General features: G+C 41.7%; 1 protein-coding gene across 15 annotated transcripts in view; it reads right to left on the bottom strand.

Annotated features, from left to right (window-relative positions):
- Positions 1–3,038: 3,038 nt before the first annotated feature.
- SYNJ1 (synaptojanin 1) overlaps positions 3,039–15,777 on the bottom strand; it is a 91,299-nt gene continuing 78,560 nt past the window's right edge. For 8 of the 15 annotated variants that reach the window (XM_043593730.1, XM_043593718.1, XM_043593722.1 and 5 more), the window contains 5 exons: positions 15,345–15,383; positions 15,141–15,211; positions 13,131–13,239; positions 12,680–12,906; positions 3,039–6,063 (listed from right to left, as the gene is read on the bottom strand). In XM_043593730.1, the coding sequence (XP_043449665.1) occupies positions 5,266–6,063; positions 12,680–12,906; positions 13,131–13,239; positions 15,141–15,211; positions 15,345–15,383 (1,244 nt within the window). In that variant the 3' untranslated portion in view covers positions 3,039–5,265. Of the gene's footprint in view, positions 6,064–8,979; positions 9,004–12,679; positions 12,907–13,130; positions 13,240–15,140; positions 15,212–15,344; positions 15,384–15,777 lie in introns of all 15 variants that reach the window. The other 7 variants (XM_043593723.1, XM_043593727.1, XM_043593728.1 and 4 more) reach the window with 3 other exon arrangements.

The following is a 15,777-nucleotide window of genomic DNA, read 5'->3' as shown; positions in this document are numbered from 1 at the left end:
ATTCTCTTCTCCCCCTTCTCCAAAGGTAACTACTATGCTGAATTTATGCTGTTGTTATACCATCAACACATATGTATATGTCTCCCTAAAGAATAGAGGATAGTTTTCGTGTTTTAACTTTTATAGAAATGTCATATTATACTGTTTTCTAACTTACACAGTGGTCTACTGTCTAAATCTGTCACTCCATTCCCGATGACGATTAGCGTATTTCTAGTTTTTACCATTACGAACATTGCCCGTCCTGTTCCACGTGCACTAGAATTTCTCTACAAGTCAGATTTCTTGGGATAGAGCATATGGATTTTTCTGGGCATGGTTAAATTGCTCTCCAGAATCGATACTCTGTCAACACCAGCGTATGAGTCCGCATCCTGCTGTATGTTCACTAACTCTTGATGTACTCAGACTTATTTTCCTAAAATTAATAAACAGGGATTTTGAAATTTTATATATCAGTTTTCCTGTGTGTGAGTTTGGTTGTCCTTTGTCCGTCACCATGACTGTAGTTAGTTTGTGGACTTGCAGAGCTCAGGATCTGGCTACTCGTAAAGAGGATAAAAGATACGTTATAGACGGGGAGAAATATTGGCAAACCACGCATCCAACAAAGTGCGAGTATACAGAAAAGACAAAGAACCCTCAAAACACAACAGTAGGGGCGCCTGGGTGGCTCAGTCGGTTAAGTGCCTGACTCTTCATTCAGACTCAGGTCATATTCTCACGGTCAGTGAGATCGAGCACCGCATTGGGCTCTGTGCTAACAGCAGAGCCTGCTTGGGATTCTCTCTCTCCCCCTCTTTGCCCCTCCCCTGCATTCTCTCTCTCTCTCTCTCTCTCTCTCTCTCTCTCTCAAAATAACCAAACATTAAAATAAAATAACAGTAAAAAAAACACAATCCATTGAGAAAATAGGCAAAAGACACATATTTTACCAAAGAAGATATTAGATGGCATGCTCACCATGAAGAGGTGTTCACCATGGTTAGCTATTAAGGAAATAAAGCCACAATGATATATCCTCTACTAAAATGGCTAAAAGAAAAAGTAGTGACAACAGCAAATGCAAGCAAGGATGCAGAGAAGTCGATCACTCATACATTGCTGATGGGAATGTAAAATGGTCCATTCTGGAAGACAGTTTGGCGGTTTTTTAAAGATCCAAGCATCACCTACCCTGTGGTCCAGCAATTGCACTCCTGGGCATTTTCCCAGATAAATGAAAACTTATGTTCACAGGAAAACCCGTACGGGGGGGCGCCTAAGTGGCTCAGTCGGTTAAGCCTCCGACTTCAGCTCAGGCCATATCTCGCAGTCCATGGGTTCGAGCCCCACGTCAGTCTCTGTGCTGATGGCTTGGAGCCTGGAGCCTGCTTTGGATTCTGTCTCCCTCTCTCTCCCTGCCCCTCCACCGCTCACGCTTTGTCTCTCTCTCCTTCAAAAACAATAAACATTAAAAAGCAAAATTAAAAAGAAAAAGAAAAAAACCTGTATGGGAATGTTCATAGCAGCTTTGTCTATAATAGCCCCAACCCAGATGTCCTTCAGTGGGTGGGTGGGTGAATGCCTAAACCAGCTGTGTTAACATCCACACCATGAAATACCACTTGACAATAAAAAAGACACCTGCAGTCTTGATGAATCTCCAGGTAATTATGCAGAGTAAAAAAGTCAATCCCAAAAGGTCACATACCGTATGATTCCATATATATATGGAATTTATATATATATATATATGTATATATATATATATATATATACACACACACACACACACACACACATATACACATATATAAAAACACTCTTGAGGTGGCAAAATTATAGAACTGGAGAATAGTGGTTTCCAGGAGCTAGGGACAAGGCAGGGGAGTTAGGATGGGACGACAGCAGGAAAAGGGCAACATGAAGGATCCTGGTGGTGACGGGAAGTGTTTTGCATCAATGCTAATGTCCTGGTTGTAGTAGTATACTATAATTTGTAAAATGTTACCACTGGGGCGGGGGTGAGAAACTGGGTAAAGGGTACCTGGGATCTCTCTGTATTATTTCTTAGCAACTGCATATGTATCTCAATCATAAAATCAAAAGTTTCTTTTAAAGCCTATTATTCTGTATCTATACCTTCTACATATCTTCTGTATCTAAAATTACATTGAACATGATTCAATGATTTAAGAATCAACGTTACTGTTCTGAATAGCAATCATACAGGACTGAAAAAAGGCAATACTGGAAGGAACTACTAGCCTTGGCCTTGAACTTGGGTCTTTTTAGTCAGTCTCCTGTGTCTGGCTGTCCTTGTGCCTATTTCCCTTCTACCCCCATCATTCATGCTTCATGCATTATTTTCAGGCCAGTGAGACTTTGAATGAGGGCCTCTCTTCTTAATGATGATTTGTCGTCTTAGAAGATTTTCTTACTTTTAGATTATTATATAGAGAAGTAAAACGGATGAAATGAAGTCTTGAATTAAAATACCTGATCTTGGGGCGCCTGGGTGGCGCAGTCGGTTAAGCGTCCGACTTCGGCCAGGTCACGATCTCGCGGTCCGTGAGTTCGAGCCCCGCGTCAGGCTCTGGGCTGATGGCTCGGAGCCTGGAGCCTGTTTCCGATTCTGTGTCTCCCTCTCTATCTGCCCCTCCCCCGTTCATGCTCTGTCTCTCTCTGTCCCAAAAATAAAATAAATGTTGAAAAAAAAAATTTAAAATACCTGATCTGGGAGGCACGTGGGTGGTTCAGTCGGCCAAGTGTCCCGCTCTCGACTTGGGCTCACGTCATGATCTTACGGTTCGTGGCTTTGAGCCCTGTGTTGGGCTCTGCGGTGGCAGTGTGGAATGCGCCTGGGATTCTCTCTCTCCCTCTCTCTGACCCTCTCCCGCTCATGTGCTCTGTCTCTCTCTCTCCTCAAAATAAATAAACTTAAAAAAACACCTGATTCGACAGCTGATCCCCAAATGTCATTACACTTGCATATGTAAAGTTCAAGGAAAATGGCTGAGAAAAGTTCTTCCCTCTTGAGCAAAGTAGTCAACATGGTAAAGACAGGTGTATTTATTTCATATGACAGCACATTTCACAGATATGTACAGAATGTTTGTATACCACTGACTTTAATACTGCACTTCTATAAAGTATATAGTTATAAATATTGTATGCCACATAAGCAATAAAATTCTTACATATAAACAGCAATCTACTATAGAGAACAAAGAATTCACAAAGAGAGGCTTAGTGTCTAATTTCTGCTCTGCTTTTAACAGAACTGGTAAATATTTTAATAACACAGAATAATGGCTAGTTATTTGCAGCGTACCTTTCACTTTCCCAACCCTGTGCCCTTTCGGCAACTTGCCAAATATAATTTTCCTGGTAAAGGCTGAGCTGCTGCGTGATACGTATATTTTAGACAGTAGTTTCTACTCAAAAGGAAACATCGCTCACAGAAACCGCAATCCGCACTAGTGAAGTTTATAATGAATTCTTTTTGCTAATGGAGAGCAAATACCACATACACTAATCACATAGATGTTAAAGCCACAGTTTCAAGAAGTTAATTCACATTCTGAAGCACGCTGCTTATAGTAATACTGCTGTTTAAAATATACTACTGCGGAAATGATTAGAACCCCCAAAAAGCACAATATAAAACTCACAAGAGTTAGTGCTAACAGCGAATCCTGGCTGTGAACAGAGAGAGGATTACTTCTAGAAATATAGTATCTTGATAACATTTGAGCATTTAGAAAAGTGCTTTTTTTTCCCTACTAGATTTGCTTTAAGTGCAATGCAGTTTTGCTGTGCTTTTCCACTTTACATAATCTTAGCCATGAACTCTATTTTGATGTTCTCCCAGTGCACATCTTTAAAGGTTAAATGCGGACGATGGAATTTAGGTGGACATCTATAACTTCCTATAAAAGGAATGTTAATATCAGTCTCAACGGCTGAGGATGATTTTAACTTAAGCTGACAACAAAACATCGCTCACGGAGTTTTCTGTTTGGGATTACGTGATGATACCAAAACACTACATTGTGTAAAAATTCTGTGAACTTCATGAGATAACAGCAGGGTCAGTTGCATATTGGCAGTGCGGGAGACAAAATCCACAGCTAATTTGAGGGGTAGCCTCTAAAAATGTAAAGCAGCTTCACAGATGTGTTGCGTAGCCTCTGATGGGGACAGAGCACACACACGGAGTAGATCCCCAACTCCAAGCATTCTGAGGACCGCTGCCTTCCCTGCTATGAAGTTCCGGAGAGAAAGCAGCAAAGGGAAAGTGTGGGAGGGGAATGGGCAACATACACCTTAGTGCAGAGAGAGGGGAGTGTGTTTAGCTCTAATATTCTTCATTGAACTTGGAGGTATGTGCCTTCCTGAGAGATAAGGCCATAGTGCTTTGTTGTATGGGCTGGAGTGTCCATCCACATGACCGTGACCACAAAATAGGCTGCTTCCGGCCCCAAGAACCTCCTCCCGGAATAAAAGCGTCTGGAGATGCTGGAGCCCAAAGGAACAAAGATGCGGGTCATGTGTGTTTGGGGGAGGGGGATGAAATGGTAGGAAAGTCTGGTTCTGTAGTGAGATGCTAGTTTTGGAAAGAAAATTAATGAACTGTCCAAATTTCATGTAGAGCCATCCTTTTGGTAATGAAACACCGAAAAAATAACTCTGTTAGAACGTGTAGGTAAATATTTTGTCTGAGTCCTAAGTTTTACAAATATGTAAGTGTATACATACGTGTGTGTGTGTGTGTGTGTGTGTGTGTGTGTGTATACCCATGCCTTTTTGTGTTTTAAAGCCATGCCTTTCACAATGGTCTCAGTATAACTCTGATAGCTCTTCGGTAAATACCTGGAAACACCATTGTTAACAAGTATCAAAGAGCAGGCAAGAATGTCAGCTAGAAGTTGTCTGGGCTTTTTTAAGGTTCTTCAGAGAAGACGGACAGAGAATTTCTGAATAAGGACTACTGTCTGAAGTAGTTTTGAGCACTGTTTATGGCTACTCCTCTCTCTTATTTATCCAAACAGAAACACACCAAAACTCCAGTTAATAATGAGAAGGACTTTTTCCTTATTTCCAATATACACATATTCCAGCTTTGTACACATTAAATAGTGGTATTTCGTGACAACATCAGTGCACTTAACAATTCCATATTGCACATAATGAGGAACTAATGCCCAATTCTTTTGGCTCTCACCTGCCCAAACTGAAAAACAAACAAACAAATCCAAGACTGTTTTCTATTGCATAACCTTATCTTTCTGTAAAGTCTAGTGTGGGTGATGCCTTCGATGGCAAGGTTGTGAAAGGAGCTACAGGAGGGGTGGTGGCAGGTGGGGGCAGAGTGACAGGAGGTGGAGGTGGTCGTCTTGATGGCAACACACAGAAAGGAACATTTGTGCCTTTATTCCAGTCATCATCAAAGGTCACGGAGCCAGAGAGCGAACTCGGCTGATTACTCAGTAGGTCTGGACAAGATGACTTTGACTTCCCTTTCACACCAAAGTCCTCCTCTTCCTCGAAGGTTACCCATCCTTTTGGGTTGCTGATTTTTGCCGAAGACTGGCCCTGCAGATCAAAACTGTCCTTAAAACCATCAAATGATGAAGGCTTGCTATTGTTATGACCAAGAGGCTTCAGGGAAGGGAAAGGACTGCTGGCAACGGGCTCGTCTTTGGAGAGCCACGAAGTTGCCTCCGATTCTTGAGACTCGGCTCTAAATGGGTTTCCGGGAGCTGCAGTCCTGTCGGTGAAAGGATTTGTGCTGGTCAAGCTAGTAATAAATGGGTTTGGAGAACATCGCATATTTTCCTGGGATTTACTCCGGGCTGGAATTGGAGGCATGCAAGTTACAGAACTCAAAGTATTCATGTTACTTTGTGTTGCAGAAGGCAACTGAATCAACCCCTTTGGGTTTGGGGTTGGAGCACATGATGTTTGAATGGATGACTGAGCCTTGGATACAGCAAGCAGACTGAATGACAGATCTTCAAATGGGTCATTCTTTAAGGGTGATTCCAGTCTGATGGCAGAGACTCCATTTGTTTTCACCTGAAAAAGAGAACACCCAATAATCAGGACAAAAAAAAAAAGACAACATGTTACTTTTAACAACCCCTCTATGCTTCCTGTCTCAATTATTCATGGGGGGAGGGGGAGGGGGCAAGGATACAAATTTCAAACTTAAACAGCTTTGTATAGTTTGTTACCCTGGTAGTTTAAGTAAGGTAAGACAACTAAAACCTTACTCTTTAAAACCTCCCTGCTACATAAACCCCTTTGTTAAAGACATTTGTTTAAACCCCAGAGAAGTTAAATAGTTTGTTTCATTCATGCACGTTCTAATATGATGTAAAATGGAGAACTGGACAGAATTCAGCAAATGACTTGAACATGCCGTTTTATCAAATGTTAGCGTGAACGCAAGAAACCCGTATTTAGAACTTATGCTAGATCTGTAGAATAAACTTCCAACACCTATCGGGATGATGATGTGGTTTCATTGTTCTTTTACATGTATTTTTATTTAAAGTTAATGTTACTATGGAAATTAAACTTCATGAATGGAAACTGACTTCATTGGTATGTTTATATTCTTAAGCTAAAGACAATGCATCTTTCCTTTTCTACTTGGAAAAATGTATTTTCAAAGCATTTTTTGCCTTTTAAGTTCTCCTTTGTAGACTGAACTCTGCCAATGATGTGACAATATTCCTTAACTGACTTTCCTCATCTTGTAAGAAAAAGTTTCAAAACAGATATGCTCATTAATAACCATATGCAAAGATTGTTTAAAACTGTTGGGCGGGGGCGGGGGGGGAGATCCCATTTTCTATTTGGTATATAATCCGTTCTTCCCATGTGGCAGAGTTGGCTGTGAACTGGCAGGAGGAGTGTCCTGAATTACTTTATGGCCGTAAAAAGTGTGCACTCTGTGCCTAGTTCACAGAGAAGCCAGCTGGGAGAGGAGCACGTCTATGGGACTGAGCAAAACCAACTTCTCCAACTTCTTTCATGGGGAAGAGAACCCTGGTCTTAGGAGCAAGAATGAGCTCATCACGTGCTTCATTTTGATTAAAAAAACAAAAGCGACCTGTACATAATTATCGATACTAAGTAGATGACTCGGATATTGATGCCAGATTTAAAGATAAGAAGATAAACTTTTGGTTGAAAAGGACAGGGGAGGGAGCATTTGGGCTCCAGGCCTGCAATGTAACAAAATGGAGCACCACCTAAAATATAGAGAGTTGGGAGAGCAAAGTAACTAAATGTTCATGAGCTGTGTTGAAAAAAAAGAGCAGTGGTCCCCACCCACCGAAAAAACATAACTGCATTTTATAGAACAGTAACTTGCTACTTTAACAACAGGGAAGGCTGTTCATTTGCATAAGGCAACGATGGATAACTTCATTAAGTGAGTAACTCTCAAGTATCTGATTGTTTTATTCAATTGTCCTAGAACATACTTCCTAACTGAATAAACAAGTATATTTTTCTCCAAACAACTTACTATGACAATAAATTTGTATAAAAGAGCAAACATGTAACGGACTCAAAACTGTATTCTAAGTTATTAAAGGTAAGCAGATGTGTTTATGGAAATCTGCTTGAAAGACACATCTATTATAGACATTAACAAATTACAATTAACTCTATATTAGAAATAATCTCTGCATTATTTTTTTAAAGTTAAAAAAAACTTTTTTTTTAACGTTTATTCATTTTTTGAGAGACGGAGCGTGAGCGGGGAGGGGCGGAGAGAGAAGGAGACACAGAATCTGTGTCTGACCGAATGTGTCAGGCTCCAGGCTCTGAACCCAGAGCACGACATGGGGCTCGAACTCACAAACTGTGAGATCGTGACCTGAGCTGAAGTCAGACGTTTAACCGACTGAGCCACCCAGGGGCCCCTAAACTTTTTTTTAATGTTTATTTATTCTTGAGGGAGAGAGGGACAGAGTGTGAGTGGGGGAGGGGCAGAGAGAGAGGGAGACACAGAATCCGAAGCAGGCTCCAGGCTCCGAGCTGTCAGCAGAGCCCAACGTGGGGCTTGAACTCACAAGCCCCGAGATCATGATCTGAGCTGAAGTGGGATGCTTAACTGACTGAGCCACCGAGGCGCCCCCCCTGGATTATTTATTAATGCAGCAAAATGGCAGTATCTGATCGGGTGTGGGACCCAATTCCCCCACGGTGGATGGAACGGTCCACAACACAGACATTACAGGAAAGGAGAATTTTATACTTTGCACAGCTTAGAATAATAGCAGGCCTGTGGCAAATAAATGCTTTATGTTTACATTTATTTCCATATATAAAAAATTTGTTTTCAAGATACATTAAAGGTAATTTGGCAGAAGCAGGATCACTTGAAGTTACAATGAAAGCCACACCACCATTCACTATACTGGAATTAATTTATAATCTAAGCAGGTTTGTGATGAATTAACATGAAAAATGGTGAGGAAGGTGTTGGAAGGACCTTTAAATAATCCTGTTATAATATTAACTTTTATCTTTCTACAAGTTCTCCCTTACCAAAAATAATCTTGTTACTAAAATTATTTGAAAAAAATTTCCCAAAAGAAACCTAAGAAAAGAAGTTAAGTTTTGTATTTATGTAATTCTGCCATCATTAAAACCCAGAACCATTTGGTCTTGCCAAACAGACTTTTGTATACCTTCAACCTTCTTGAAGGTACACCTTTTAGTTTTGTTAATTTTCATAAAAAATAAAGCAAAAAAAAAAATGGTAAAGCATTAATAAGAACAACTAAAATGGTTCCTAAAAATCTGAAACACTAAGAAAAAAAACAGGTTTATGGTATGATAATAGAATTTATTAATGTGGACAGGTGGTTTTAAAAATGGGTGAAACTTTAGATGTATGAAGCAAAAGATTCATACATCTAATGTGCTAAGACAGATGAAAAGCACAGATAAGATTGAGAAATAATCCGATACCTGTTACCCTGACGGTTGCTCCTGCTTTGAGAAAGGGAACACAGACATCAAAGGAAAGAGTTAGGAGGACGATCTGAGACCAAACAGCAACCCTACCGATCCAGGCTTTGAAATACTTTTATTTCTATATTATACACAGAACCTGACAGAGGCAACATTTGCAAGTCACAGCATGAGTTCAAGAGACAACTCCAATTCTTTTGTAATTTTGAATAAAAAAATATATCGTTGATTAGGGTTCAAACTTTAATTTTGCCAGAGGTTGATGACCAGCCACTTCAAAACAAAAATAATAACCCAAATAGGTTTTTGGAGCTCTAAGATACTTTAAGCAGTCTGTTATGGACTGAATGTTTGTGTCCCCCTAGATTCATATGTTGAAGCCCTAACCCTCAGTGTGATGGTATTTGGAGGTGGGGCCTTTGCGGGGGGAGGGCGGTGACTGGGGTTGGATGAGGCCATGAGAGTGGCCTCATGAGGGATTATGGAAGGAGGGATTATGCTCATGGAAGGACACCGTGGCAGAGAGCCTACTCTCTCCCCCACCGGAAGCACTGAGGAAAGGCCACATGATCACACAGTGAGAAGGCAGCTATCTGCAAGCTGGGAAGAGAACCCTCACCAGAACTCAACTGTACCGGCCTCCTGATCTCAGGCTTCAAGCCTCTGAACTGTGAGATCACACATTCCTATTGTTTAAGCTACCCAGTTTTTGGTATTTTGTTATGGCAGCCCGAGATGAGTAGGACATAGCCACAAGACAGCCTATGGGTTTATCACCATTAGAGGAAATGTATAAAATGGCAACACTTTGCAGAAGTACTACCCCACTGAAAATCAGTATTTATTTTCACAAAATGATCAGGATCCAGACATATTCTATATTACTCAAATTTTCAGAAAGAACGTACTATCATTAATTCACCTCATAACTTACTAGTTGTAAGGTACAATAATAGAAGAAATTTTGTTGTTTAAAAATGAAATCATCTTTTTGTACCATAGCAGTATTTTTTTAAAAAAAAACACTAGGCTCAAAAACAGTTTTGAGCAAATCTTCCCCAATATCTAAAGCTTACCTCATTTTAAAATACCAAAACTCATTTGACAATCGAGGAAGACATCATTCTAAAATGTACTAGGCATTAATAGAGTTTCCTGCCTACTAAACACGAGACTCCTGGATTTAAATGAATACTTCCTTGATGATCTCAGGGTTATGAGTATCAGCTCTGGCAGTGACAGAAGGTAGGAGGTATTAAATAGATCTAGAATGCTGAGATTTTCTACTCGGTCTCTTCTCTCACTGTTAGCTATCACAACAGTATGGCAGTGAGGCTGTTACTCTATTTCCTGTTGGATTTCTGAACTTCAGGTTCTTAGATGATAATCAGATGACCAAGATGCCAGAAGTCGGGCAGATAAGTGAAGCATTTCTATGTTCTGTACATGTTAAACGATCATTTGAATTGGAAGGGTCTTTTCTGTATAGAACTATCAAGTAAAAAACCATTTAAATAATAATAAAAAGTAGTGCTAGGCCATGTATGTTTTTATGTTTTAAATACCTTGTGTATTTTGGGCAGAATTAATAATAAAGACTTAATAAAAATTATTAAGTGTTCAGTTCTAAGACTATTTCATAGATCACCAAAGTATCAAATATGTTGTATTTTAAATTCTCATCCTTTTCAACCTATAGCCGCTGAAAACAATTGTTAAATTTTAGACGTTCATTATGTTTTGAATAGGCATTATTCTCACGGTTCAAAATTCAAGCGGTACAAACAGGTAAATGCCTCCCCTTCCTTCCAGCCCCCTAGCACTCTAGGAAGAAACCGTTAACCACTCTGTGATTCTTCCCAAAGAGGGTCTGCACACGAACAAGACCCCTGCTCCCCCAAGAAAGAAAAGTGTGTGTGTGTATAATATTTGGAGGAGTCTGATATCAATGACTGAGGCCAAAAAAATATTTAGAATTTAAAACAAACATCCCTGGTAGTTTCAACGAAGTGAATGACACAAGATTCAAGGACATTCTCTGCCAGGCCACACACAAAGCACATGCTGTCTGCCACCAAATTACCATACCCATTCCAATGAAAAACACAAACCAAAACCATGGACAACGACCTAAGAAAATGATAATGTGGTAGTCATTGGAATATTGGTCCTGTAGTACTTTTGTGGTATGATTTTCTCCTGAGAACTGCAATCTTACTGAACGGTTTGCTCTTTGTCCAGTTTTTGAGTACTGTATCTGTGTTCACGTTGGTCTAAGGATACTTAAACCTGTAAACTATTACAGACTTTTAGGAATTAAGGTTCTCTTTCCTAAGAAATAGGTGCTTACTTTCTGTCTTAAAACAGTAGTCAAAGCTTGAAGGTGGTTAGTTTGAAAGTGTTTTGCCTTCCAATTACATTTAACAAAATACAATAGCACACATTACAAGAAAATGAGAAGAAAAATTCATGCCTCACTAAAAATAGATCTGCAGAGAGAAGAACAGTGGACATGTATTGTTTGAAGGATTTCTACAATTTTTATACATTGTCAACATCCTCAATTTTCTGAACTAAAAAATGTAGAATACTTTATGGTATTAATCAGTTTAAGAGAACATCTTATTTCTCTCATTTATATATCCTTCTTTAGTTTTTATAAATGTGACCCACTGTCTAATGAGAAAGTGCTAATTGCTGACAATATTCATTTTAAGACTTGTATTTACTTTACTATCTGTTTTTCACCATACAGAAGCATAAGAAACTGTTAACTTCTGCCTACTAGCTGGACGTATTCAGATAGCTGTAAAAATGGAGGCAAACTAGTATTAATAAATGTGCTTAAGGGGCCTTGTCAGTGAAAGAGCAGACTTCTCAAGCTTTACACATTCCTTTGGCCTTGATGACATTTTTAAGTTAAAACATTAGGATAAAATAAAATGTAAGGCTAGACATCAAAGAATGTTCTTACTAAGCATAGACTTTAACAATTTTACTAGAATGTATGTAGCAACACGAAGTAAAACGGCATCCAAATAAAAATAAAACAATTCAACTTGCACGATCACCCCGTATTAAAACAACTCTGTATACACACACCAGAAGTCCTTCCAACGTGAGGTCACACTGGCATAACACAAATCCTTGTGATCCTAGGACTGTCACCCACTGAGGCAATGGCACTGTTTTCTGTGTGACACCAGTGAGGTGCCCTTATTCTTTCGATGGTTGTTACTTGGTGAATAAGCCCACTGCTGCCCACCCCAAACAGAAATACCTGAAGACCCCGGTGCCAGCTCGGGCTCGGAAAAGAACCACTGCTTGCACCCGGAGGAACACAGGAATTATCCTCTGTTCACTGGAAATTAACCACTCTGCCAGAGGTAAGGCATCCCTGTCCAGAAAGTGAAAGCCGGAACTAACAGATGGGCTGTGAACAACAAGAAAAAGAAACTACTGCTGTTCGTCCTACTATACTAAGTAAGTATCCAAAGTAACGCGGGCATTTAAAAAGATGAAAAAGTCACAAACGCTTTGAATGTGAACAAGATAAAGGAGCCTGGGAGCCCCTGGGAAGTTCCGTCAAGAAGCCAATCCCAAGCTCGCTCTCTGAGAACCCCGGGTCCGAGGCAAGTGGGTGCAAAGACTGTACCAAAGGCATCAAAGGTGCTCTCTGTTCACCAGCGGGCCTCACCTGCGGCTGCGGCGGCTGCGGCGAAGGCTCCGGAGGCAAGCTGTGGGACGACCTGCTCCGAGGGGGCGGCTGCGGCGGGGTTTCCAAGCTTGGCTGGGGGGCGGACTGAGGCAGAGGCGCTGCCACGGGGACAAGGGGCTCCTGCATCTTCTGAACGGGCGGGGGCAGAGAGGGCTGCACGGGGGGCGCAGCCTGAGGCTTCAGCGGTTCGGGAAGAAGGACTGAACCTAAACGATGAGTTTTCAGATGTTAGGCCCGGCCTAGAAAACCACATCCTGTTCTTCCTTTAGTGAGGCCTTGGGAGATTCGAGTCCCCCGCTCCCCCGCCAGCGGCCTCACGGCCTGTGGCACAGAGAAGGAAGGCTCTCCCTGTTGGAGTGGGTCGCGGAAGGTGAGAGATGACAGAAGGGAGAAGGAAAGGTGAAATAACTCAGAACGGACTCGGGCCTACCTTTCAGTCCTTCTGGCGGTCTGCTTTGGCTTTCAGGAGCCAGTCTTCCAGCAGATGCCCGAGCGTGGCTCTGTGGGGCACTGATCACTCCGGCGCGGGGCGGGATAGTCTGCGGAGGGGAAACACAACATTTGAGACGCTTATTTTCACGAGATGAGATTTTGTGAAAATAGTTGCTTTTGTATCCCGTCTTGTCACCCCTCTGGCATTAGCCCCCCTCCTGTTGTGTTCATTGCTTTCTATTTATAGTCCTACAGTCGTACACCTTACAACCTCCCTTTTTGTTCCGGACTGTGTACGAGGCGTCAGGCACAACGTTACTTAAGCGCTCTGAGGCACTTCCATTTCATCCTCAAAATACCCCCCAGAGGCAGGTGCCTTTCCCAAGGCCACAAAGCTAGAAAGGAAGGCCAGGGCCCAAGCTCGGGTGCGCGGGGCGGCGGGGCCTCTGCCTTGCCCCACGTGCAGTGGTGCCCTCACAGGGGACAGGGATGGCGTTAAAGCTCAAGAGGAGAGGGAAGATACACATACGTGTAGCAACTAAGACGCTTAAGAAAATCCACACCCTGGGATTTTTTTTTTTTTTTTCAAACACAGAAGGAAAAACTCTTGAATGACTAGATCCAATGTGCTAAATTAATTAAGAGAGACACTGGTGAGGGTCGCTTGGGTGGCTCGGTTGGTTAAGCGTCCGACTTCGGCTCAGGTCATGATATCATGGTGCGTAAGTTCCAGCTCCGTGTCGGGCTCTGTGCTGACAGCTCAGGGCCTGGAGCCTGCTTTGGATTCTGTGTCTCCCTCTCTCTCCGCTCCTCCCCCGCTCATGCTCTGTCTCTCTCTCTCTCTCTTTCCTTCTCTCAAAAATAAACATTAAAAAAATTAAAAAAAAAGAGACGCTGGTGAAACATATGTTGTCTATTTTCATAAGTTTGCTGGAGCCTCTTAGTCCCCAATATTTCTTATTTTAGGCAAATGTTATTATTGCAATCACAAAATCCTGACTTACCTTCCCTACTCTAATGGCATTAAATAAAGTGCACTGATAAAGTCAGTGAATAGCAATTTTCCCTTTTCTGAGAAAAGGAGAATGGGTAATAGGTATCTGCAGGGGTGTGTATGTGTGTGTGTGTGTGTGTGTATTTATCTATAGGTATATTCCAGAGACACTTTAATTTGGAGTGTACTATTACACATAGTAAAGGACTTTTAGGGTGGATGTTAACAGGACAGCTACAACAGAAAAGACAAGGGATTTCTATCTTAGAAATTTTATGACAATTTCTTACCAGGAACCGGGAGCAATTTCATTAGAAGTGGCCCCTACATTGCCCCCGAGAGTCCAGCCCCAGAACCCACTCTTTGGCTCGAGGCCCCCCACCCAGAAGTCCCAGGAGCCACTAGATGAGCCGCTGATCCGGGTTTCCATTTCCTTGTATTACTTGACCCCAGAGGAAGTTTTCATGTAGGTAAATATTAGGATAATTATGTGTCTAAGAGAGCATATGATGAACACAGAAAAGCACAGATCTACAAGGAAGGGAGAAGCCCTGCAACACCCATCTGCTCTCCTACTTGACTACCTTCAGAACCAGTTTTAGTATGCGGACTCTCATCATGAATTTTCGTCCCTGCAATCTAGTTTTAAAATCCTCCTTACTGAAGGATGACTTTATATTCCCCATTAATTACTCAGAAAATACCTTAAACCGCTGCACAGATACACTGGCCTCTCATAAATGTTAAGATCCTCAGTTATTTAGTGACCCTAATTACTTAAATGCATCACTTTGATTCAAATAATAAAGTATATTTAGTTATTTTTGAAGAGTGCGCTAGAATGTTAACAGTTGAAAGGTACCCTGGAGATCAACCAGTGCGATTCCCTCATTTTGGAGTCGAGGAAACCAGGCCTAGACTGGCCACATGACCTCCCAAGATAACATATCTGACTAATAGCAAACTGGGACCCAGAACTTGAACCTCTAGGCTCCCAGGCTAGGTGCTGCCTACCGGTCTGGCTGCACTGTATCCAGCAGGTCCTGGGCCTGGGAGTCCTGCCTGAGGTGAAGGCTGAGTGCGTCCTGAAACAAAGACATCACACTGTGTATTTAGGTTCTTTTACAAAAAGAAAGAAACAAGAAACCATGTACTTAAATCCCAAGTGTCTACGTGGTCCAGTTTTAAGGTTACGTAGCTAAATTCAGGTGTTTTTACCTATGTTTTCTTTCCGTGTCGTTCCAGGGCTTTTGGGTGCTTTGAAGCAGGAAGGGAAAGAAATGAGTCATAAGTAAACAGTCAGGCAACACTGTGTAACATCAGCTGGCTGTTCTGTTTCGTTACCAGCACAAATGGGGGCATGAGATGGGCACCCAAGGCATACTGCTTTGGATAAGGATGAAAGCTATTATCAGTCCTGAAGGAAATGTCCCCAGAAAAGAGAGAAATTAAAATACTTCTAGTGAAGTATTCTGTGAGAGACAGTTTAGCCCTCGGTCTGGTATCTCACTCACAGCGTTACTTCTAAGGTGACTTTCCTAACACAGTTCTCTCCCGTGAACCTTGAAAACAGAAGGTCGGCTTGTGTGAATGGTCACAAGCAGTGACCCCGCTGCTTCTCAGAGCTTGCCGGACAAAGCTCCTGAGCAAA

This window comes from Prionailurus bengalensis, chromosome C2 (genome assembly GCF_016509475.1).
Source record: "Prionailurus bengalensis isolate Pbe53 chromosome C2, Fcat_Pben_1.1_paternal_pri, whole genome shotgun sequence".
NCBI lineage: Eukaryota > Metazoa > Chordata > Mammalia > Carnivora > Felidae > Prionailurus > Prionailurus bengalensis.
The sequence above is the reverse complement of the archived record's forward strand: the minus strand, read 5'-3'. Positions and strand labels throughout refer to the sequence as shown.